Raw genomic sequence first — 26,615 nt, 5'->3', positions numbered from 1 at the left:
AAAGCTTTCTCCACACAGATTTGTTTTTCTGATTTTACTAATAACAAAAGGTAGAGCAGTCTTCAGTATTAAATCCTCCTCTGTCAACACATTATTGTCAAACTGACTGATTATAAGAGTCACGGTTCAGAAATACATCAAAAATACAGTGATAGGGATGTATGAGTGCATTTCCACCCTAAATTAAACAAGTTAGTTTAGCTAAGGCAATTGTAAAATGCTTCCTGCATTTATCTTCATGCAAAGTTAACCTTTCAGACAGTGTAAGATGACCCAACTGTGTTCACACAATATTCCAGTGTGTAAGAAATCTATTGAAATTAAACCAAACAGTATTATTCAAAATTTCTTTAATTAGCTTCTTAATGACAAAGCAAGATCCATCCTCCAAGTTACGTTTTTTTGATTGAGACCTGTCTGTACTCATGAAAACTGCCTGCATAGAAAGAAGACTTCCTCCCTCCCCCAGCTGCTACATAAACATACACTCCTATTTCTATCATTTGCTCCATTAACTTCCCAAAATTCATCACAGGTCAAACAACAACAGAAGGCTATAGCTTCTGGGAACATATGTGCTCTTTCAGGTCTTCTGCATTCCTGCCTAAAGTTTCTAACGAACATAAGATTAAATTTTTGTGCTCCTAGAAACAAAAAGCCATGTCTACACTTAATTATTTTTATTCACCAGCCAAACCAAAACAAATTACTTTTTTTCACTAGAATAAATGTCAGATATGATTTCTTTTTGCCCTTCCCTTAATTTGTAGCCTTCTAAGCCCCTCTCCACCCTTTCTACTGTAGGGGAGCAATTCAACATACTCTTCATCCATGATGCAAATTTAGGTACAAAGAGGGACAAATCAAAGGAATCTGAAGGCAAAGCGGTTTTCACAATTTACTCTAAGAATAACCTCTTGCTCTCCAGCGAGGCAGTACATTTTGACAGAGACGTGACACGTGACTTTGAGCAGTTCAGCTGAATTCCCGGCCCTTGAGCTGCTGACACGGATAAATTCAGCTTGAGCAGTAGCAGGTAGGTAATGAGCTTGTTTTTGTGAGGTCCTGCTTGCCATTCACCCTTCTCCAAATGCAAAAGTATAACTGCACTTAATTTTATGAGGCCTACAGCAATAACTTCAGCAGTGACTAAAGAATGTAACATCTGGATGGTCTGGTAATAAAATTGCATTTTGTCCAGTTTTGTCAAGATCCAGCAACATGGAATGCAATAGCCAGAGACCTAATGAAGGTCTCTCGTGTCAGCCAGGAAACTTCAACCGAATTAATTTCAAAATTCATTTAATAGACGACTGAGAACCCCATGCAGTAGCACTAAACATCCAAAAGACCTAGAAAATGCCAACTTGAATAATCCTTAGATACTGCAATTTGGTGATTCCTCTCTGGAGTGTAAGAGAGAAAACAAACACCCTTTTCAAAAAAGCATTGCTTCCTAACTCTCTTTTGTCAGTTGAGTTGACCAAACAATCACCTCATTTTGTGGTGATGACACCTAAATCTCCCCCTTGGATTATCAATTAATAATTTACTTTAATATCTCTTCTATAATTGCTTTAGGTATCAGGAGAGAAAGCGAAATCTTAGAACAGCTCCTGTTGGGTGCATCTTACAACTTTCCTTTTCCCCTCAGTACACATTACAGTCACTTCCCCTACGAAAAACCACTATTGAATACCGTAGCAAAAGGATATCCTCACAAGAGTTTTAGCCAACCAAAAAAAGTCATATATCATTGTGCTCCAAAGACACAATCCTACCAAGGTTTAAAACACAATAGAAAATACATAATTTACAACTTAACTTGGACTTACCCGTGGACTGGCTATGCACAGGAAGGACGGCAGCTCAGTCACCTGGCAGCATCGTACACATGAGGTAGCTGATCTCCTTCTATATATGACATGGTCTGAATAGCCAGTAACTGCTTTACAGTGGCTGCTGAACACAAGGTTCTGAAAACAAAATTAAAATTAAGAAGTTAATGTCTATGAAGAAACACTCTTCTCAAATCTTTTATCCACCCACGAGGAAGACGAAGCATATTCTGTATGTATGTCTCTTTGAATAAGGAAAACTCTACACATGTTCTGCAGAGAATATGTGAGGAATCTTTCTGTAATTATCAGAACATTCAAGTCCAGAAATGTTTGCAATCAGAATAGATCATATCAACACTTGTCTTGATGCTCAGTTGGAACCAGAAACAAGTTTTTCTGCCTTTGAACCTTTTGACCTTAGCTTTTCTAATGAAGGCAGTACAGGAATATTCTAGTAGGTCTGATGCTCAGAGTTTTTTCTAGCTACTCATTTATCTATTCTGAGTTAAATTTTGCAGAGAGAAAAAAATTAAGAATTGAAATAAGGCTGGATTGGTATCTTTAGACTTGCATCTTTTCCAACCTTTTCCTTCTCTTCTGTGCAAAAGGGCTCTAAATTTTATCCTGATGATTTTAGAAATGCTAGCAGGGTTACACACATGAACAAATCCATGTTTAAAACCTGGAATTTGCCAAAATGTCCTTTTGATACAGAAAAATATACTGACTCAGAAGTGGGGATACTCAGATGACAGTACAGTTTAAAGAAAGGAAAGCTCTTTGAAGATGTTCAGATCTACACAGAAAAATAACAAAAAATGAAATTTTCTCTGTTTGCATCAGTTATAGTTCCTTTTTTCTTGTAAATATCTGCATCACACAATGAAATAAACTGCTTATAGACTAAGTAGACTAAGCCATTTCTGTCACTTAGCTTTTATTGACTCTTCTATATTCATAAAGAGCAATAGTTCTATTATATTTGTTTCCTATTGGATGCAGAGCATTATTCTGCACACAATAAGAAACTAGCAAAAATTTTATAAGCAGTAAGAGGTATACCTCTCACTGCCATAGGACCACAGGATATGCCTTCCTGGCAATTCCAGCACTTAAGTTCACTTAAGTAAGATGTAAACAGGATCTCAGGTTTTGGTATTTTTCTACTCCAGTTCCTAATGCATCAAAATTAATGGAATGCTGCTTTCACTTTACAGAGCCTCCCAATTTTATCCAATCCCAGTATTTGAAGTCATAAACATCCAGATACATGATAGAAGCGGACACCCTGTATAGCAGGTCATTCACTGGATATATGCATTTCTATGTAGGTCAAAAAATGCTAGAAAACACCCACAGCAGGCGTCTATTATGGATCATGCATTCTGGGCCCTTTCTTTTCCATTCACTGGGCAAGATGCAGATGGCAAGCATGTATCATTTGGAACCTGCTGGCAAGAGAGGAAAACAGTCTGACTGTACACACATGCCAGCACTACCTGCACTCAACCCTAGCCCCCTAAGCATGCCTTTTGCCTGCTGCCAGCAACTCATGGGCTGGAGCTGGCAAAAATAAAGTTCATACTCTGACCGAACACTTCCTCCTCTATATATGAAAGCCGAGAGCTGAAAGCTGACAATAGTCTTTCAATGACACTCAGCAGAGCTAAAAAGTACAGGTCAAAGCTTGGCTCCCACTGGATAATGTGAAGTGATCCCAGGCTCTTAACTCAGCTGACAATTCTTAATCAGTAATGCTGGCTTAAGCAACAACTGCTTCACATGTTTTCTCCAGTCCCCACAGAGCCCATTCTTGTTGGCCTAGCTGTCTGTATTCATTAAGATGCTGATCAAGATGAAAACAAACCCTTGCCCCTCAGCTCCAAGTGAGTTTTGTGACATGCTTCACCACCTGGTAGAACTGGCCATGTGCTGAAACAACAGTGTAGGACTCACAGGGCTGGGAAATACATGCCTGTGGACAATGATATGAATGCTGGCTTACTCATCTGAGAACAGAAACAGTGGCAACAGAGCACCAACACTGCTGCTAAAAAGGGCAAGTCCTTTCCCATTATATATTTGTGCCACTTCCTGTGCTAATTTTGTCTCCTCTCTAGAAGCCTCTTGGGCTACACATCTGATCAAACAAAAAATTCAACAGCCATGAAAATACAAGGTTTTCTGCAGTTGGCTCATACAAGGATGTGGGGTATGCCTGCATCAGCAGACACAGGGTTCCACAGCTGAGAGTAAAGAAAGGACAGCAAGAGTCAGAGGGGGAAGAGCAAACAACTGCTTTAGCTCAAAGCTTCCCTCTTCTCCAGCCCTGGACCCCACACTGGGAGTACAGCTGATTTTATGTAAAAGAATCATCATTGCAGGCAGTCACAAAAGCTTTCTAGTAAGTCTATGACAGCAAGCATTGACATACTGATTGTGGCCCTGGTCAATAGAGGGGTTTGGTAATTATTTCCTTGAAAGTCAGGATACATGAAATGGATAGAGAGGAAGTTAACAAACCGTAATTCCAAACCCATGCAAGTTTGTTACTTAATTCTCTTTTGGAAAACAATATCAAAGACCAATTTAAGATGACTTTAGGGCAATTGAAGTACCTAGGAAGAAACAAATGAAGCTTCAAGAAGGTACCCAAAATAATAGAAAAATATTTGTACCTGGGCATTAATCTGCTTTGAGTGCTAGATTCCTGTGTACAAACTATGAGCAGGTCACATAAGAAACATCCCTCTGAATTCTGACATATGCAGCTGTTAAGTATTCATGAATGGAGCAGTCACCAGATATAACAGGGACAGTGGAAACCCATCAGCTTCCCATCAACCACATACATGGAAAAGACTGGGTAAAGTTACAGGACTGAACATAGCCACAGCTCTGAAATGGCTCACATACTTTAGTACAACAAGGCCAAAAACCAGAGAGGAAGATTGTTAAAAGCCATGAATATACAACTATGCACTCCAAAATAAGTTGAAAGAGGGTCTCCTATACTGCAAATAGAGTTGCACATAAATATGGGTGATTGCTACCAACATCTTAAACCCATTAACACTCCTAAATTTTTTAATAGAAATAAAATTACGAAAGGAAAGGAGGGAAGGGTTCATGTAAACAGAGCAGATTTTATATTCATTTAATTCAATGCATACAAATGAATACATATCATGTGGAGGTGTTGAGCAGTGGCAATCGAGACCTCACACTCTGCAAGCAATTTCTGTATTTACATGATTAAACGTATCTTTAGACAGATGCTACTTCAATTTCAGAAATATCCATTAAAAATAAATGTGTCTCTTTTTCTACTGACTTATTTTCATACTTTGTCTCTTACATCGGAAATGCTGATCTGAGCAGTTAAGAAAAGCCTTTTGAGATTTTTACCATTTCCTTTTTCCTCCTTTCTCACACTTCTCATTCCCTACATGTTACTATCTTATGAAGCCCAAGAGGAGGCCTTGGGGAATGTTATACTGAAAGCTTCTCCATTTTGGGCTAAGGAAAAAGTTAGTTAATTTCACTCACAATAATGTGCAGTGCTAAATGACAGGCATGTAAAGGACAGCTTGATTTTCAACTCTTTTTAGGTTTTGCATTCCCCAACCACCCTTTCTTTTTTTTTAAGGCGTTCTAAATATAAGCTCTGCAAACAAAATTCTGTAAATATAGCTTATTTTAAAGTGACTTCAGGTGGTAATTTGTCTAACAGGAAGGCTAGAAAACAGCTTTAAAGTATCTGTCATAACTGCAGGGCTATTCTTCCTTTAGATTCACTGGAGTGATCACAAATGCACTGCATTGCACACACTGATGAACTCTGCTCCTCAGCTGGCTTTTTTCTGTACTGAACTTATTAGTTGCAACAGTCAACAGTTACACACAGTCAACAGCCCTGGGAACCCCTAGGACACAAGTATTGACATCCTCAAAGAATAGAAATTATCTGGAGAAACCAAAGTAATATTAAAATCTTCCTAGACTGTGTTATAGGTGGGTCTGTAGACCATTCTATTAATTTAATCATTAATACTAAACGCTACACGTGCATATTCCACATCTTACACTTAAAATCTATAATCTTAATCCATTTTCTATCCTTCAGAAAATCTAATGATTTTCACTTTGATATTCATACACACCAAACCAAAGGCTATGTAAGGACTCAGATCATCTTTGTACATATGTTAAAATGAATGCTACCTTCTCTAAGTGCACACGACTTCTGATACCATCTTCTTTATTGCCACACTTAGAACAACACACAATTTCTCCTTAATTCTTTGTACAAACAAGAGGACAGAGCTACGCTACAGTCTCAGAGATAAGCACTGAAGGCACTATAGAAAGAGCTGACTGTAATCTTAAAAAAACTAACTGAAAGCAAATTCATATAGCATTGAGATGTTATCAAGCTAGACATTGAAACATGGACTACTGAAATACCAGCACAGCCAGAGTTAACAGGCACACATTCACTTGGCTGGCTCTTTGTTTGATAACCAGGAGGACTCGTTTTGTTGGCTTTGCTGTTAACGCTGCAAAACATGACACCAAGTCCAAGGTTGGTTTCCTACTGCTTATGCGTCTTCAATTTCAACTTCCTCTACACAATATTCAATTGAATTCTGGCTATCTCCTTTCCCCTTCCAGACTCATGAGCAGAAGCAATATTCCCTTGAGAAATTTGGCACAATCTCACTGTTTCAGAAAAGATTTTTTTCTGCATATCTGCTAACTGCCCTAGATGTTTTCCTGACTCCATGCTAGCACTTCTGTGAACTTATTTCCCAGTGAACTGAATCAATGGAGCCTTAATCTAACTCAGGAAATCAACTGCAATTTAGTAATAAAAAGGCAAAATCTTCACACATATCCTAGGCCAAAGATTAACAAAAATGATCTTGCATTACACAGTAATTTGAATACATTTGGATCTACCAGACAGTAGCAGAAGCAAATTTCAGAGTAGAAATACAGCACTGAAAATGCATGCTCACCAACTATAAAACACTGTCACGCTGGTCTGTTTTCGCCAGCTGCTGCAACAATGTATTAAATTGGACAAGAAAAGAGTTGTTTCACTCAGAAAATGGGCATTTTGCATGTAAAAGACATTACGAAACTCCTAAGCTTACATATAGAGTCTATCCCTGACAAATATCATGAGTCTAGTTCTGTTGCTCCGCTATCTACTTTTGGTGCTCCAGTAATATTTTGAAGTCTTCTAAGTAAAATGATTTATTCATTATAGCAAGTTTTGAAATGTAATGCCATATGTGAAGGATATAGGGGTAAACTATTTTTCTGTTCAGCACTCCAAAGTCTCTTAACTGCATCTAAACAAGCAGACAGTATCATTATCCCATTATCAAGTTTGTTCTCCCTGTTTTATAAGGACAGAATGGTTTTCACCATTCCTCACTCATGAGGATTTGCTACTGTCTCCAGACCACAGAAATTTTGCTTACCTGCAGCAAAGTGCAGCTGTGCAAGTTAGGGAAAGACAGTGGGAAATTTACATCAAGCAAGAAATCCCTGTTCCTCAGAAAACGTGACCCCTGCTCTTTGTCCTCTTCAGTCTCCATCCAGGAGCGCATGTGATGGAGCCTGTAGGATGCTTTCAGAAACAGGAAAAGAGCTAACCATCTGAAAAAAAACACAGGAGATGCATTTATTCACTGCTTTGTGAAAGAAAGGCTTGAATATATGTACAACATAACTTTATTTGACAGAAATTGGGTTTTTTTTCAGAATATCAGGTTTACAGCGTCCTGCCTTAAAGAAAATAATTTCTGCTAGACATCTTCAAATTTTTCTTATTTCAATTTTTTCTAAGGTGGCTTAACTGAATCTAAGTGATTAAATCAGGGTATACTTTGAAGCACTTAATCTAAAATGGTGAAGCCCCAGTTAGGCACTACTATTTAAAATTGCACTGACTTCTCTGTAAATTACGTATGAATTATTCATAACAACACGTGTAATGCAGAATTTATCATAAATACCATTGAGAGACATCATGAGAAATCTGAGTTGTGTTACTGAAGTGCAGTCAAGAAACAGTCATTCAAAATAACCAGAACAAAAAAATAATATTACACTTAAAAAGCCCTAAAGTGGAACATTTCTATTTAATAATGAAGACCTACATTTAGTCTAAAATTTCTTACACTCTCTCTTAACTTGACTCAGAGTCCTTTCAGACTACACTATAACCTAAAACATCACCTCTCCTTTCAAGATAATACAGTTAATGCTATAAATCCACAGTTCAAAGCCTATGCCGCAGAATTACATTCCGTATTAAAAACAAGACGTGGAAAGTATGGCTCAGGGCTGAAGAACAACTACCACAGCACAAGCTTATTCCACGTGTTTAAAACATACACTCAAGTGCAACTGGTAAGAACTGCACTGAACTGGCCTTCCAAAGTCTGGATTTTGTGCTTGATAACACCAGCAACCTGCAGCATGACCCTAAGCAAACTCTCCTTTTGCCCTTTGACCATCCTGTGTATTTACAATGTCAACTCTTTGTAACACAGGGTTTCTTGTGACAGGGCATAAAAACTGCATTGCATAATGGTGCCCTATACCTGGAGGAACACTCTAGAAGCTATTCTAGTATTAGATAATGATAGAGAAATGATAATATTAGGAGGCATAGAAAACACAGGTTTAGAGAGGAATAACTGACATCATCTGTACTTTTCCTGTAATTACTAAAAGAGAAAAAAAAAAAAGTTGTCCTCACCTGGCTAAATGTCCCTGATTCATAAGGTTTGCCATTTCTGCTGGAGAGACATCAATAAACCGGAGGAAAGAAAAACAGCTTTCTTCATTGATGCCTAGGTCACAGAAATACTGAAGTTAGGCCAGCACATTTCACAGACACTCATAGCTGAAAACTAAATTTACTTCATCAACTCAGGATTCACATTCTATGACACATGACAAATCTAGGTGACCAAACAGGAGATCCTAATTTAACCTAGATCTTTTAGAAATACTGAAAATTAAATTTTAATCTCTGTTGCCAGACTCCATATTCCAGTTCATTTTCTAGTGTGGGCAAGATAAATACATTCTAGGCCCAAGTGCAGTGGACATTTGTTTCACTTATTAAGAATCAACAGGCAGAGTGCATATTTGCAAATCTGAACAAATATCTTCCAGACAGCTGACCAGAACATGCATACCTCAGGATGCCTGTCACACATCCTCCCTCTCACCCAGGAAGTCAAATGGGTTAGAAGCAGCTGCACGTATTGGTAGGGAAAAGCCCTGCAGGCCCACCCATGTGCACTGCATAGCCCCAATACCAGCTGAAGTGGTCCATGCTAGATTTCAGCATGGTAATGCAGCCACTATCTCTCTTGCTTTATACTTCTGAAGATTTTCCCATCTCAGTAGCTGAATTATCTAATTAGCTCTTGTAGGAAAAATATTCAATCATCTATAATAAATTGTATCTGCCAACATCAGCGGCTTTTCTGGGGATTTTGCTCATTGATGGATTCTGGGTCACTTGCATCTCATCTAGTTTCTAGCTGAAAGTAAGTTGGCAGTTTAAGATACAACACAGCATGTACTGAAATGAATCCAAGATTTCTTAGAATTGAATCTATGAAAAATTCACATTAGATTAAAAAGGCAGCACTAGTCTCTTGAAGCAAGTTAAGACAGACTGAATTAAGATACTGTGCTAGGATTAAGCAATAACTAAACAACAAGTTATCCACAGATTCTTCCAGCTGCTTTCCATCGTTTCCTCTCTGAGCAAATGAAATGTATGTACAAACACTAAACAAATTCTATTAAGTTTTCATCATATTATCTCAGAGAACTAATTAATCTAGCCTCTCAGTCCTTCCCCCTGAAGAAGGAGGCATATTAAAATCCAACTTGCTTCTCAAGACTGAAAACTTACCCTTCCTGTGGAAGAGAGACTGCTGGATGTGGTCTGGTGCAAATGGTGAAAGTAAAACCCGTAACCACCTGAAAATTAAAGAAACAAAACCAAACAACATCAATAAGAAGGTGTTAACACATAACATGTTCAATCACACAAAGCAGAAGATAAGAGTAGCCATTCACTTCATTGTAAGTATTTTAGTGCTCTGAATACCTGGAACTGGACAGCAGTAGAAGGAAAGTCTACATGCACTGATGTTAATTTGACACTGAGACACACCATTGTTGTGTTGGAACTGCATTGTATGTTCTAGAAAAGCTGATCTTGTCTTTATACATGTCCATCAGCACTTCTCATAATTGAATGCAGGCAAAATTAATCAAGAACTGGCATGGTTGGAGAAAATAGCAAACAGCACTTGGGCAGATTCTCCTCATCCAAGGTGAGCATTGAGAGCTGTCAAGGCACTAGCAGCTCACATTATACCATGTTGCAACAGACAGATATGGACAGCTTCCTTGCATGAGAAAACTCACTGAAGGGAAATCAGGCGGGGCTTTTTTGTTGTTTCAAGGATCTTTTAAAGCTTAATTCTACTACACATCATCAGCAACAACTCTAAATTCCTTCTCCTGTCTTTCTTACTCAATCAAATGGATATTCTGTGATTATGATTCCACCAAGAAGGAGAACCTATATCAGATATTTAACAGCTGAATGACTAAAGGAAATGGACTGCTCAGCCAACATCATTTAAGTACACCAGGTAAGGGAGCTAATTAGCATTTATTAAATAAGTGTAAGTAATAATACTAAATACGCTAAACTGGCTAGGAAGTGGAATAGGCTTGCCTGTCCCGTGAGTGGTTAAAGACCCTGATCTGTCCATGACGGTAGAGGAACTTGGAAATCTGGTATGGCTTTAGGGAGATGTGAAATGGAGACCAAGTTTCTTGTCGTTCAAACAGCTCTGGGTGATTGCACACCTGTAAGACAGAGAGCGTGTCAAAAGCTGGGCGGAATTAACTTAGACCAATGCAGTATCTATATCCCAAATCAACCATGACCAATGATCACTGAAACTTTAGTATTGCTTAATATTGCATGGTTATTTTAGTGTATCTGCTCAAATTTGAATATGGCCTCATACCTTTTGCTATTCATGTAATAGATACTGCATCTTCTTCCCAAGTGAAAGGCTTCCTTCAACCCAACCCACCTTTGTAACCAAACCAGTTAGCAGATGCATGCATCATAGGGCTAAAGCTCTTCTTTACCCAACATCAATACTACACTGCATCTGAAACACAACTGAATTGCATGCAAACTTGCTTGCCTATGTCAGATTTTTTCAATATGGTGTTTTCTAGAAGATGTATCTTAGTTTTGTGCTAATCAATAATCACACTTTTCAAACATTATTATTTGAAATAGCCTTACCTTCCTAAACTGCATGACTAGATTCATGAGACTACTAGTGGTGGTCTGTGCTTGCTGAGTAGTGCCCATTGACGACTGCAAGAGGTCATCAATAGAAATTTTGTTTTTCAGAGCTTGGTACAAGAGCTTCTGTCGACTTGTCTGCTGGCAGTACATAAGAATTTCAATCTGCAAAATGATAATGAAGATTTAGCCATTCCCCTCTCTAAAATGAAGGATGATAACATCAGTGTACATAAAGTTGAAACACACTTTGAGGAAAACATAACTTTCTCAAAAAATACATTTATAGGCAGCTGCATTCAGATCTGCATTTCAGGATCTAACCTGGAAAGGACATAACTGACAGATGTGTTTTGGAAGGCTTGTGTAATGATGTAGGAGACAGAACTTTAAAAGTACATGAACACAACTGAGTAAACAGATGGATTCTTAAGAAGCTGACATCACACCTGCAGATGATCAGTTTAAAATCTGACTTCAATTCTACCATCCTACAGTTCCCCACTTAGAGCCATGCTAAGGAGTGTCAGGACCCACAGCAGCAATGGGTGCATCACACAACAGTGTCTGTAGGAATTCCACTGAAATTAATAAGCACATCAGAACAAACCAGATGTCTCTCAACCTGGGGACTGTTGACCACAAGATCATCTATTACTGCTAACATCCATGTGAAATTAAGAGACTGGCAAGAGAAAAGAGCATGATGCTGCCACTATGTATTTCTCTGTACAGGCAAGCAAGAAAAAAAAATCCTAAATCCATGCCAAATCTTTTACAAAGTCAACTGGAAATGTTTATCACCCAGTAATTGATATATCTATCTCCTTCACCGCCATCAGGGATACTTCTGTCAACTTAACCAGGACTGAAGATATTTCATTTTTAACTGGTAATAAAATGCTTTCCCAAGAAAAATGTTAATTAGAAGTTCTTCAGTTATATTCACATCTAATGACATTGCTGGGATGTGGTGCAAGAAGGTGAAGGTCATAGAGAAGTCAAATTTCATGTATGCAGACTGACAAACAAGTTTGCAAAAACCAGATCAGAGAACAGAGCTATGACAATAGAGCTTTAATACCCATTCCAGAGAAATACTTTTTCTCACCTTATCTGACAGTTCATTTTCCACATCCTTCTTGATTCTTCTCAACATGAAAGGCTTCAGGATCATGTGCAAGCGGGATAGCTGGTCTGAATTAAGGGAAGGGGAAAGAAAGAACAATTACTTCATCAAAAAGGAAAATTATATGGTGTTTTATGACAAATTAAGTCCCTAACTGCTCAGCCATTCCTCCCCATGTGAGTTCTTACAGCATAGAGTTGATATTTCTCTGTTGATTTTTCTTTTTAAAATTACTGATGTGTTATGCTGTTTTTCTATTCATTACACATGCTATATTACAGTCAGAAACAGAAACTTCAACAGAAACTATCAACAGCAATTCAGTAATGTTCCAATCTCATTATGCATCCTCTGCTTTAGATGCCACATCTCATAGAAAATTTAGCCATTATTAGTTCAAAAAGGCAACAGATGTGCAATATAAAAATTATAGCAGTTACACACTGCACTCACTCTCATCAATAGCAGATTTGTTCTCTGCGTGACTCTCTATGTCCTTAGAAAACCACTCATTGAACTCTTCATGGGAATCAAACAGTGTTGGCATGATAAAATGCAGCAGGGCCCATAGCTAAAAGGAGAAGAGAAAACACCAGATTAGCAAAAGTCATCCTACTGTGGACAAACTAATCGGGGATCTCAAAATCTTGCAGCTCTTTATAAGCAAAATCACTTCACTAGATCATGAGACATGGCAAAATTAAGCAAAACCCTAGCTTCATTCTGTTCCTGCCTCTCCCTACAATGTCACAGATATCAACTTAACAGAACCACATTACAAAGCAGTGACAAACACAGTCTAATTACTTCAGCCAATAAAAGGAAAAGTCACTAGAATTAGATTTCATCCTGTAATCTAAGTATTACTTCAAATATCTTTAGTTTTATTTAAATGTGTGGCAAGTTTCCATATTGTTCCCTCCCATGTTTGTTTGCCAGTGGTTTGCTACAAGCATGATCCCACAACCACACAAATACAACAGATTTCCTAACTGTTTACATATATCTGGTATGTATTATTGTTATAAAGAAAAATCCACTCCTCTGAGCTCCTAAATACCTCAGCCATTGTGTTCTGGATTGGGGTCCCAGTCAACAACAATCTGTTTCGGCACTGGAACTGTAGTAGGATCTTCCAACGAACACTGATGAATAAAAGCAAGAAAAATAATTCCTAGAGAAAACTGTAGAATGATATCAAACATAAGGTGTTTTAATGCAAATTGTTTCCAGTGAGTTTCTCAAATGATCTTTGGAAGTCACTGGACAAAACTATTACAGCTGTTCCCCAGTCTTTCAAAAGACAACTACAGGAAAAAATAGCCTTTTTTCAAATTAAAAAAAAAAAAATTAAAGAGTGTAATTTATTTTTCTAAGTATCTTTTTTACTCATTTTTAAAACAAATGCTTAGTAATTAAGTCTCATGATCAGAATAATTAACTTTCCAAAAGAAACAGGTATTTTGAATCAGAATGTCACGTACTTTTCACACTTTACAAGAGGAAGTGTATAGGCTACTGTGGTAGGAGTGCTGTGCTATACATTAAAATCCTCTTTGAGGGGTGGTTTCCCAAGAATGCTGAAGAGACAAACTTTGGTCAGAATTAGCCTGCATCTAAAGCAATCCTCAACTCACTGTGTACAGTGGCAACTTGGACAAAGGTTATGGGAAAGCAATTACAGAAATAAAGACGGACAAATCCATTACTTGAAAACAAACAGAAAATTTTCTGGCATAGAGTCTCATAACACAGATTGGGCTTTACTGCAGCCAACAGTACTCGTGGGGTTCTGACCTTCATTCATGTCTGGAAGTGCCACTGAATAAAGAATCAAAATAATGCATTTAATGGAGCCAATATAAGCAATGTAAGCTAAAGACTACAGACCACTGGTCAAGCAGAATTCTGTGAGTAGTCAGGAGGGAAAGTGAACAGCATTTCACACTGCTTTGTTTAACTGTCCTGTGCTCCATACAAGGTTCTGCTCCAAAGCTACCTTTTAATTACATTTTACATATTTGGAAAATTTAAATGCGACAACCTAATAGATCTATCCAGTGTCAGAGAGTTATATATATATTTAACTAGGTTAGATACTTAAGGGGTCTTATGTGTGTCAACTTTAACTTCTATCAATTTATGTTCTCGTGATGCTTTCTTGATATTCCCCCAAGAGGCTGATCCACAGAAAATATTTTGTTTTCAGTTAGTTTATTACCTGGAGCTACTCTTGAGTGCTTGTGCTTCATCCAGCACCATATACTGCCACTTCACTCGCTGGAAATACTTCACATCCTGCACTACCAGCTGGTAACTGGTAATTACCACGTGGAAAGGAGCATCCTGAGTATACAATGTCTTCTACAACAGCAAAAGGAGAAACAAATGTCCACATAATGTACGTACATTGTCAGGAGTTCACTGTAATTTCAGACTTCTGTTTTCCAATCTTCTCATTACTACTGCATTTTCCACAGCTGACTTGTAAAATTAGTTTTATCACAGTCACTCAACTAGCGGACCTGGACTTCAGCCCTTGAACAATTTCAGATGCTTAACATGCAAGACAAGACCTGGGTACTGAACCCTACAAAACTCCTTATTGTTAAATAAGGAACAATCTTGGCAGAACTGCAGGGATCCTGCACTGGGGCATCCCAAGCTAGGTTACTCAAACAGAATAAACAGTCCTTGACACCGAAACTTCCTGCTTTATTTACAGAGCTCTAGTTCTTCATCTGAACCCCACACCGCATTGAATTGCCCTGCATGGTATTGCTCTTCAGCACAAGAGAAGTCTTCCACCTCATTATCTTAATGAAAATGCTACTACAGGAATTAAGGAACTCTGCATCCACACATTAGTTTAGTTTGGTGACGTGTAGCAACAGTTTCTTGTTTACTCTGCACAGAGAAAGACAGTCAAAGTACATGTTCATGCTGGTATTACCTGACTCCAGAACTTTCTGATCACCTTTCTATCATGAGGATTTCCCCAATAAGGTAGCACCTGAAACAGTAAAAAAATTAGAAAGACTTTATTTTCAAATAATGACACCAGCTCTGGAATTTATAGTCTGTAGTCTACAAAATTACATACTTATTTCTCCAAAACAACAAAGAGGGAAATTAGCTCTTTACCATTGAGAAAAATCAGAAAGCATTTAAAAATACTTTGAAAAAGAGCATTCCAGGAAAAGGTATCAAGAAACTTGGCCCCATCGAGCTATGCTGAGACTCTAAAAATGCCCATAAGCATTTAGCACAAACTTTCTAGTCAGGTTTTTCTAAAAATTAAAAATTATACTTTGCTTATGGCAGAACTCAACTGGTCTACACTCAACTGCTATAATTAAAGCTAAAGGACTAGAAGGGGCTTGTTGCCTGTTTAACAATCTCCATGGTCCTGGGGGTTTTCTATTTCAGAACTGACCCCAGAAACCTGAGATGAAGTTAAAATGTCTGGCATGGATAAATTTAATATAAGAATTTTAAAAGCAAGCACTACTGCCAGAGAAAGCTGTCAACTATCTACAGTCAAAACTGCATAGGTCCTATTACTCAGACCTCTGCACAGCACTGACTCCTGCCACTGGTTAATAACACTGTACTGCCATCTCCTGCCTGGTGGAAAGACTTACAGTCAGCTAAGGCTGGCAGGTTTGGGAGGGAGGAAGAATGCTGCTTTCCGAGGCGGTGAAAAGTCTTAAAACTTCAACTGACAGGTTCCAAAAGCCTTTAATTGAATACTCTTCCTACTGTTCTGTTTGTAAAACAACCAGACTGATTGAAAAGTGATTTGTCTTTTAGTTTACATATTCTGCCATGGACATAAATTCACTATGATTTACTACAAGCAGAACTGACTGCACACTTCTGTATGATTAGAGGAAGAAACAAAGCTGGTTGAAAAAAAGATTGATTGAAGTTATAAACATGTGACAGTACGTTTAGAAAACTTCTTTTTAAAATACATTTTGTTCTATGGATGAGGTAAACATCAGCATGCAAAAAGATCAGCACACCAGAGAACAGCTATACAATGATATAAACAGTTTAGTGTTTAAGTCAAAAAAGAGAAAACTATCTTTTCACATGCATCCTGACTGCATTTTTCAAACATTTGCTGTATTTCATTCCTGAGAAGGAAAAAGCATACACAGCTGCTTGCCTATTCTATACAACGAACTTATCAAAGGAAGTGAGAGAAAGCAGACAGAATGGCCAACAGCTCCCAAGCTTTTTAATCAAGAGCCCCTATTATTTTGGGCTATGAAAAGACATGAATGGATTATATTTAGGTTGTGTTGGCTTTTTTTCTTTTGAATACCTCCTCAATAACACAAGTGCTTGAATTTTTTCATTAGTTGCTTTAAAGGCTCAGTAATGCCAATTTATTCTAAATTGCAAGTCACTTGAATAATCCAGTATTGAACTATGCTCTAGCACAACTTCTCCTCATACAGATACCTCAAACTAAACAACACCATAGCCTATGTACAGTCTCATCAGGATCTCCAAAGCAAGCTGTTTGGTAAAAGCTAAGTCCTTCAATTTGGCCCTGCCCCAGATCAAAAATCAAGTATCACTTATAGTAATACATTCAAAGTTTTTTCCTCACACTTTTAAAAGTAGCCAAGACATTCAAACAATTAGCTTGATGTTATTGGCGTACTGGTAACTCACAACTAGGTGTCTTCTACTGTTTTCTGCAAATAAGAAAATCCGATGTTTCAAAAAAAACCCAATCAAGACTTCTTTATATCAAAGGTTATGATGTTAACAACCCAAACACTTAAATTATGATCTGTTCCTCTTTGCAGATGTAACTGCAAGCTTCTGACACTTTTGTCTATACTGAATCCTGAAATTACAGCACTGTTTTAGCAGCACACATTTCTTTTCAAATTTTCCTTTGCAACACTCCAATGTTTTCCACTGGGGGACAGGTAAGCAGCTTGTTTTTCAGTAACTGTTAGTTCCTTGCTTTCTAATTTACTGTTTACTATTTCTATTCACTATGTTTTCACACTCACAATATACCTGAAAAACTCCATTTGTTTTCTTTTAATATTTTTGCTCCTTTCTATTTGTGTTTTAATTCTCTGCTTTTCCTTGATTATTAACTGTATGTCCATAGTTCTTCTATTTTTCTGTAATAACTGCATTTTGCTTCCCTCTGTTCAGCGTTTGTTCACATATGATCTTTATCTGACTCAAATTCATATGAATGACTGAAAACACAGCTCTAACCCCGAAGACGTTACATAAAACTTGGTATGTAATTCTTGGTTCTGCTGCCAGGCCCACATGTTAAAAATTATCCATCCACATGCTGACCTACTACAGCTCCTTACTGAGAAGGTGCCTTTAAGTCAGTGCAAAATGAAAACCATGTGATTAAAGTCAGAATATTTTTAAGGCCTAAATAACTAAACGCTTCAGAAACAGGCTCATTACAGAGTTTCATATTCAGTACGCACCCAGATATGATACAGAACACAGGAGAACAAAATGGTTTGCTCTCAAGGAAACAGAAAGAAATTTCTTGGACATGCTTATTACCTTGAATTTAGGTACAAATCTGGCAAACTCCTGGTGCCAGTTGTTCAGAGTAGAGGCAGGTGAAATTATTAAAAAAGGTCCCCAGATGTTCTCTCTCTGGAAAACACACATAAAAAGATAAATTAAAAAAATAATTGAAGGGAGGTGATAAAGAGATGGTTTGATATGGCTTTAAATCTATTAAATGACAGTGACTACATGAGAGGGAACTGTATGCAAAATAGCGAAACTGTCCCAGCACAGCAGGGTGATACAAAATCAAACAGAGCGGATCTAATGTTTAACCAAAACTTGTAACAGCAAAGTTCTTCTCAGAACAAACTCCTTTGTTTCTCAGAACTGCCCCCTGCATGTTACTAACAGCCCCTATCATTTTGATAAGAACTTCAGGTCACACTGAAAAACTTTGCTCTGCCACATCACAAATTACAGTGCTCTCTGGTGAATAACTGAGTTGATCCATGAATATATTAGTAGTTACAAGTTGGCCCTCCTAAGGGAGAGGCAGAAGAATAAAGCCCTGTGTAATCTTTGAAAAACCTCAAGGTGAAGTGTCACAGGCAGACAAGCTTATCTTGTTACTCTTTCCATACAGAAGAGCTCAAGAATCTTCAGCTCTGCACACCTTTACAGTATTTTGGCCAACAGTAGCAGTAACATAAAGAAATGCACACAGTTGTCACTTGGTTACTAGTGCAGCTCATTTTGCTTCTAGTATCACTTCATTGATATCTCCTATTTAGGGCAAGTGACTGGATTGCAATCAAGACCTTTATTTTTTTAAATAAATGTTATCTATTTCTGCATTAAGAAGTAAGCTGCTGTTGCTAATTCTGTCTTGTTTGTCTGCCCTAGTACAGAAGAATCGCTATGCTTCCCAAAAAACCCTACTGGAAAATGGAAATTAATGCTAATTGCCATGAAGCTCAGAATCTGAGTACTTTGATCTGTACGACTCAGTGAACCATCAAGTGTGCAACTTGTTCTCTCCTAAGGCTTTTACATTCAGTGCAAGTGAGAAGATTTTACTCTGTGAATAAATGAAAACTCTATATAAATAAAAATTGACATATATACATATTTATAACTACTTCAATGGCTTCATGTGGAAACAATGTATAAAACAGCCTTTAAGACATTTAAGCTTTATAATCCAAAATTCATTCCCAACATGTGAAAAGTATGCATCTTCCATCAAGCACACTACCCAGGAACAAGGTATAACCCACCTACCTCAGCCAGATGTGCAAGGAGAGCAATACTTTGTACTGTTTTACCCAGACCCATTTCATCTGCCAGGATTCCATTGATGCCCTGCAAAAGATCCATAAATGAACACCTTCGCTTTACTACTTTTTAAATTACAAAGTGCTAGCAGAACAGTTGCTACTGAATTGAGGGGGAACAGCCCCACTGTAACTCCGAAACTTTATCATCTCTTGCATCTGCTTCTGAGAGGTAATTGATCTCAACTGTATTTCATACATCTCTCAGCTTTAATTTTTCCCCTAAGCCTCTCTGCTCTACACGATGCCATTGTGACCTGGGCACACTCACAAGGACAAGACTGCCTGCAGTTTATCTGCTGACCCAAGCCTGAAACAGTATGCAACTCCAAGCAGAAAAAGTCTCCTCTATGTATGATCTAAGTGATAAACAGCTGTATAAACCACACAAAGAATACTGAACTCAAAGCCCCATTCAAAGCTGTTATGTCCTAAATAATCAATAACACTGGTACATGGCCTACCTAGTACTTTTCTTTCTTCCAATATGTTAAAGATCAACTATATGCAGTCTATTTTTAAAAGCAGTAGATTGTTTTTTGGCCAACTTTAATGACTTAAATAATCCCAGAAGTTATAAAAATGTGCAAGATGTACTAATATACCTGCTCATATAGGTTGGCCAGCCAATTCATGCCTTTCAGTTGATAACCTTTCAGTTTTCCATTGAAAATGGTAGGCTGTGGAATATCTTCTCCTGCTCGGATAGATGGGTTAGCTAAACTGTAGCTCTCTCCAAACCCAGTCCCGGATTTGTTAGCAGCCCGTAAAGCAGCTGCACGGCTCTCCTTTGCATCTTCATCAAATGATTTGGTCTGAACAGGAAGAGGAAGGTAATGCATAAGATGGTGAATACATTAACTTATCAAGAAACTGTAGTGTAAAGGGCTTTACAATTCACATTAAGACATGATACTTGCCAGAAATGAAAAGAAAATGAGCCTGTTCCTATAGTCCAAATCCTAATACTCTGGTTTTCTACTTGTTCAACATGAAATGTGTATATGGAATTAAATTCAAATCTGGCCCCCGGATTAACCTATTTAACTTGGCTGCTATGAAAGATCCTCGTAGTGTGGCCTCTGCCAATTACTCTGTTTGCTCTTCTACTTCATGGATGCAAAATATACATACCCGGGCTTGATGAATCTGGTAAGCATCCTCAGCATTCTTCAGAGCTTGGGCCTTGTAATAGTTGCTATCTGAAAATACCATACCCATATTAGAGCTCTGCATCAGAAGCCCCCCAAACACAAAGATAAATTCCAATAATTGGAGCAGTCCTTCTTGCACAGAACGATGTCGTGCTTGAAATTGTTAAGTTTGCACGATAACACGCAGAGTACAGTAAATTTCAAAAGAGTGCAAGGAAAGGACTGTAGATTAATCACTTACCATAATCTTCTTGGGTGATGTTGACCACTACTCCTCCACCAATATCAATCTGCCTTTGGGTAGAGCTGTCTTCCAGTTTGCGCAGGATTTCCTCCTGTATCCCATCATGTCCAATATCTCGTTTACGACTCATAAAATGGGCATATAATTCAGTTTGTGTGATCAGGAAGTTCAATTTTCGCTGCTGTCTCTTAGCCTAAGAGAAGAGTATTTACCAAAAACAAAAGAAGAGGAAAAAGAGACAGGACAAGAGTTCAATGTTAAAAATATAATTAAACAAAAAAAAATTGATGTAATAAGGTATCAACAACTAATCTCTCTAGATGACGTTAAGCACATCACTTTGCGAAGTGCTACATTATTAGTTGCACATAAGAACACTGATCAACTCCACAAATAACTATATTAAAATAGTTGTAAATAAAAAGTTTTTTTAAATTCAGTAATCATGACAAAAACACCATAATCTCTTAAAAGAAAGTTTCAAAGTTTTTTTTACACTGAAAAATTAAAATTTCAGCAAAAAATAGTACGACTTTAGTGGTCTATAAAGGAACTCAGCAGTTAAGAAATGTTCTCATGGCAACCTCCCTCCCACATTCTGTTACTTATTAGTAGAGGGAATTATGTACACGTGAGTACATCAACAGGTTAAACAGTTGAGATATTCCCATTCCTCAGCATTCAGCAAGGCACTGCAGAAGCTCTGTTCACCCTTAGGCTTTGGCAAAAAATGCAACAGTTAAAATTAGTCTATTTATCTAAGTCAGTAGAAAACTTTGCCAAATGTTAATGAATTTGCAAGAATGAAAGGAACACAATAAATACAAGCATCATTTAAGCATTATAATGCCTTATATTTAGTTTTAAGATTCAACCTTTCCTCATATAAGGTATACATATCTAAAATAACAACCACAGCTTCACTAGAGAGCTTTTACAAGGAAACTCTCTTGAATTCAATCCCTTTTACTCTGTAATAGAGTTCAAGAAGTCGTCAGTTGGCCAACAAAAAAGCAAGCACAGAAGAATTCTGTGACTTGTACATAAATGACAGAATCATCTTACAGCAGCAGGGGAAAAAAAAGAAAGAACAGGACAAAAAAAATCAATGTCAATGAAAAAGTGTCTTCCCTTCTGGATCCATAAAGAGGTACAATTCATTACAAAATGTTGGCCTTACCAACACTGAGCTGTGTATGTCTGTGAGACATGCACAGCTTCCCTGATTCCTTCCTCAATTTCACTCAATTATAAAGAATTTATGCAATTTGAAGAGTTTTTTTTAATCACCTCCTGCTAACATTAGTATAATGATGTAAATAAAAATAAGATAGCACAAGAAATATGTGGAATAGCACCAAAACAGAACAAATAACTGGATTTCATGGCTTGTATTTAGAAACTTAAATTTCACTTCTGTGTCTCCTCAGCATAATAAGTATCAGCAATCTGTGATTTTGCTGTACCTCTCTCATCTCCTCATCCAGCTTCCGTTGCTCCAGAGCCTCCTTCTCAGCTCGTTTCCGATGCTCTTTTTCCACCTTTTCATACTTTTTCCAATAGAGAAGCATCTCTTTGGTGAGACGACGCGCTCGTGGTAGAGTTTCCTTACAGTTTTTCTGGGCTTGGATAGCAGCTCTACGAACCTCCCTCATGCACTGGTGGGCCAGCTACAAGGAAATAAGATTTAGGAACAGTGGTAAAATGGGCAGATTGTAAAAAGCCAGCAATAAATAGTATCAGATTTAATTATAACCAAGTCTGATACTTCAAAAGAGAAAGAACTGTGATACTTTACTCAGCAGCAATGCTTCTGAAATGACATGAGAGAATGCAATCTGCCAAAAAAATTCTGAGATGGCGGAAAAGACAAAATCTGAAGACAGTTTCAGCATCACATAATACTTAAAAGACTGATCTAATTGATAGGTCCTTGAAAGGGACTCAGAAGAACAAAAGTCAAGGCTTACCTACAGCTCTTACTCACCTATTTCTTGACATTTTTCAGGAGTTATTTTTTCACTTTTCAATAAGAATATAGTTAAGAATACTGCAATAGCAGTATTGATAGAACACAATTCTGTTCACATTAATACACAGAAAAGTGAGGGAGCATTCTACAGTTTCGCTACTATTTCATGAAGTATAAGAAAATACAATTTTTTTTGTTCGAGTAGAAATCATTTGATCACATTGTAATAGTGATCAAAATTGCTAAGTTTTTTAGTTTGTGACGTTTTTTTCTTCCACCAAAATTTGCACATCAACAATTCTAACATACAGATTTCAAACTATAAAATAAGGGAAAAAAAAAGTCAAACTTTAAAAAATATAAATTCTACTGGCCAAGTTTCTTAAACATAAAAACAAGTCCCATTTTCTACATCCCTTACATAGAAAATGCTCCCTTTCTCGATAATGTATATTCAGAACAGGAAATTTCCTACATTGCCTTGTCTCTAACAATTCTCAGTCATATGCTTGATTACCTTTTCATCATTAGCCATATAAACGAATCAGACACTTGAGCATAACCCTTGAAAAGTGCTCAGAAAGCTGTTACCCAGTGCTTGTAAGCAAAGTTCTCTAGGTAGAAACAATGCCGACTCTCAGAGAAGACTGATGAGAAGACGGATTGCTTTTGCAATCGCTTAGGCTGAAAACTGCTCTATTTTTGATCTCAGGTCCTCTACATATTTATCTAAATTAAAGCACTTAATATTCCGAGAGCTCCTTTGATTTCAACCAGAATGCTTAAAACCAGCAAGTTTTAAGTAGTGGATAGATGGGCAACTCAAAAGTTGAAGTGTACCAAAGCCACTAATATATAGTATCAAAGATTAGTAAATTTAAAATGTATAAACTAAACCTTTCAAAAGCCAGAAAGATTTCATGAAAGGAACTCATGTTGCTTGTTTTATCTATTGCTTACGAAACAAGACAAAACAACACAACTGAAAAATGAGAAACCTTATAATAAATCACAATTACTTGTATACAGTGCTTTCTCCTATACTGCCCTGCTGGTATAGTCAGTATTGTAAGAAACAGAGAGGTTACAGTTGGTTTATTACATCCAGTACAAAGAACAGTATGAAACTAAACACCACCTACCTTTTTGCTGTTGGTTAGGAAGAGGTTACGGGCTGAAGCTTTCTGTTTGTATGCCTGTAAAAGAGCACAACACGTTAATCAGTAAAAGGGTAATGGCTTCACAGTATTTTAAAAAATCACTACCTAGTCTTCAGCACGTACATGTACCAACTTCAGTCATGCACACTACTGTATAATTGAGAATAGGTATTGTAAGTATTCTTCCTTTTGACTGAAACAGCCTTTCATCCCTAAATTACCGCAGGCATACATAAATATATTCCAAATCCTGAAGGAAGAATGCAAAACACCTCCTTTTTCACAATTGTTTCTTTAATTATTACTGTTGCAAAGCAGAGGTCTCCTATTCCATTTTTATCACTGAGGCAAACAATACTTTCCACTGTTTCCCAAAGATGTTAAGAATTTATGTGGATCCTATGTTCTTCACATGATCAAAATTCATCTTTTGAGAAAATATGGTCTCTCTCACTGCAAAGATCCTTTGTTTGGCTTTTAAGTCCATAAAGATACAGTCATGACTTGTTTTAACTTCCTAGAATTCAAAAGTCTGCTAACTGTGAACTTCAAAAAGCAGGTTCTAAGGTCCACTCTGACCATCTCAGAAAACTACCAACAGTGAACCCAGCCTTCTGTTTCAAAGGTGCCTGAAGCTTGTACTGTAAAGGATACAAAACTTTTCCCTAATCTGTTTCTGAGGTAAGGTTTGAAAAAACAGGTGCTGTGACTGAAACACCCCTTTTCTGAACTTTACTGTAAACCTAGATAGTGGTTTGCTCTATACTGCCATCCTGTAGATCAGTGTGAGTACCTGCCAGAGCTTCCTGCATTTTTCATTGCCGAGGGTTGAATAGCCACAGCAAAGCACTGCATGATCCTTTTAGGTACCATTGATGATATTTCAACTACACGTTGCTTACGAATTACAGAAAAAAAATCAGGTCTTACTTTACTCTGTTTTTCTAAGTGTCAAGTCCCCACTAAGTTGATTTTCTATTTCACTTTCTTGTATCATCACTGATCTACTGCCATTAGCCAAGCTTACCTTTGGCAACTCCTTCTTAACAATGCTAAGCCACACTTTGCGCCGACGTGCATTAAGTTGTTCAATAGACAAATGCTTTTTCTTGGACCCAGGTGGTGGTGTATCGTGGGAAAACTTGGCAAAAACTTTGGTCTGGTGATGGTGGCGTCGTGGTGACTCCTCTGAAGAGAGTTCTTCATCCCGTCTCCTCTTTTTCTTTACTTTTTTCAACTTGCCTGCATGGCAACAACAATCATAAAAATACATTTCTATTTTTGGGACACATTTAATCAGGCACCTTTCCTGAGTAAATTCTCGTAGTCAATTTATATGTGGAACCAACTAAAAAGCCAAACTTAACCATGTTTCCCAATTCTGGCACAATTAATTTATACTATTAGATATTTCCTCAGAACTTTATAATTGAAAGATTTTCCTGTTTAATAGAGTGGTGAAATGCAATTATTTCCACCCAGGAAATAATTCCACCTTGGGAGTTAAAACGTCTCGGACTTGGCGCATGTTTCTTGCTCAGCTAAATTCTACTTAAAGCTACATAAAGGTTAGACTTTTAAAGGTGACAACATTATCATTTAGTACAGTAAGTCTCAAAGCAAACTTCTCAGCAAAGAGAAGACTGCATTGAAAGAGATTGTCATGTCATACTAGCTTTCAGAAGAAATTGATACTGGTATCAGATATTAAAAATGTTCATTGTGAGTATGCAAAATTATATGTGCTGCAAGATTAATGGAAAAAAAAACCCACCACAGTTAAAGGAACTTGCAAAAAGAATGGAAGCCAGCCTAAAACCACCCCTTTAAAACACAGCTCAAACTTAAGTACTTACACTAAGAGAGTTAACCTTACGCTGACAGCTCATAGCCTTCTCTGCTTCCTTACAGGTTTACAACTACTGCCAGCCCAAACAAGAAAGGAAATTGTACTTCCTGGCAAATGTGCATCTCAGAAACTCGAGTTGTTATGTCAGAGATATAATTCTATTCTAACTGATATCAAACATCAACTCTGAGTTCCCTCTCTTTTCTAGAAAACACTCACCCCCTGTAACTTCCTGATCACTAAAACTACATATTCAGAAATAACTGCAGCAGGCACTGGATAAGCTCCTAAACTTTTCAAGGACCTATCATGTTTTCAAAATACTCTTGAGTAAATGGACCATGATATGAAACAATGTTTATGGATTCCAAACCACTGAATAAGGTCCACAAAGAAAATCTTAAGCCAGGAACTCCTCAGTCACACACCTTTTTTCCACCCTAGCTTTCTAAAAGCCAGAGGATAACGCTCAATATTTTCTGAAGACATTTTTCTTTGCCAGAACTTGGTATTTCCCTGCAAAACCCACAAGTTTTGAACATTTATGTTTAATCAAAGGAAACAACGTAGGAAAGAAGTTAAACCACAGCAGCGATTTAAAAGCATGAGGTTAGTGACTTCACCTTTTATTTTTTTCTCTTCTTTAAACTTCTTTTTCTTGGGCCCTAGCAGGTGGCGCTGCTGCTCGTAGTAGGGGTCGTAGGTAGAGAGCAGCCCCGCGCTGTAGTACTGGTACTGCTGCAACTGAAAGGGAGAGTGAGCAGGTAACAGAAACAGCCCCTAAACAAGCTCAGATCCTGAACATAAAGAAGAAATCAGGAAGCATGCACTTCTCCATATTTTACACTTTTTATCAACTATCAGAGTGTCTAAAGTGAAACCACTCATCCCAGGGGTGGCCTCTAAGTTCTGCACTGGGAACTGAGCCCACCTGGTTAAGTAAGAGGTGCAGTGAAGGCTGCACTTTCAAAACATACTGCTCTGTCTTTTCCATACAGGTGCTGCCCAGCAAGACAACACAGTACATGAA

At 37.6% G+C, this 26,615-nt stretch overlaps 1 protein-coding gene across 6 annotated transcripts in view; it reads right to left on the bottom strand.

Moving 5' to 3' along the window:
- The window catches only part of INO80 (INO80 complex ATPase subunit), a 63,892-nt gene that overhangs the window by 24,162 nt on the left and 13,115 nt on the right, over positions 1 to 26,615 (bottom strand). For 5 of the 6 annotated variants that reach the window (XM_084207440.1, XM_084207436.1, XM_084207438.1 and 2 more), the window contains 20 exons: positions 26,209 to 26,329; positions 24,764 to 24,978; positions 23,719 to 23,772; positions 22,071 to 22,274; positions 20,602 to 20,797; positions 20,341 to 20,408; positions 19,812 to 20,021; positions 19,154 to 19,234; positions 17,921 to 18,016; positions 15,306 to 15,365; positions 14,574 to 14,716; positions 13,413 to 13,497; positions 12,806 to 12,923; positions 12,335 to 12,420; positions 11,221 to 11,388; positions 10,633 to 10,766; positions 9,796 to 9,863; positions 8,620 to 8,713; positions 7,334 to 7,511; positions 1,836 to 1,976 (listed from right to left, as the gene is read on the bottom strand). In XM_084207440.1, the coding sequence (XP_084063566.1) occupies positions 1,836 to 1,976; positions 7,334 to 7,511; positions 8,620 to 8,713; positions 9,796 to 9,863; positions 10,633 to 10,766; positions 11,221 to 11,388; positions 12,335 to 12,420; positions 12,806 to 12,923; positions 13,413 to 13,497; positions 14,574 to 14,716; positions 15,306 to 15,365; positions 17,921 to 18,016; positions 19,154 to 19,234; positions 19,812 to 20,021; positions 20,341 to 20,408; positions 20,602 to 20,797; positions 22,071 to 22,274; positions 23,719 to 23,772; positions 24,764 to 24,978; positions 26,209 to 26,329 (2,520 nt within the window). The remainder of the gene's footprint in view (positions 1 to 1,835; positions 1,977 to 7,333; positions 7,512 to 8,619; positions 8,714 to 9,795; positions 9,864 to 10,632; positions 10,767 to 11,220; positions 11,389 to 12,334; positions 12,421 to 12,805; positions 12,924 to 13,412; positions 13,498 to 14,573; positions 14,717 to 15,305; positions 15,366 to 17,920; positions 18,017 to 19,153; positions 19,235 to 19,811; positions 20,022 to 20,340; positions 20,409 to 20,601; positions 20,798 to 22,070; positions 22,275 to 23,718; positions 23,773 to 24,763; positions 24,979 to 26,208; positions 26,330 to 26,615) is intronic. The other variant, XM_084207441.1, reaches the window with a different exon arrangement.

Source organism: Fringilla coelebs (genome assembly GCF_963513975.1).
Source record: "Fringilla coelebs genome assembly, chromosome: 6".
NCBI lineage: Eukaryota > Metazoa > Chordata > Aves > Passeriformes > Fringillidae > Fringilla > Fringilla coelebs.
The sequence above is the reverse complement of the archived record's forward strand: the minus strand, read 5'-3'. Positions and strand labels throughout refer to the sequence as shown.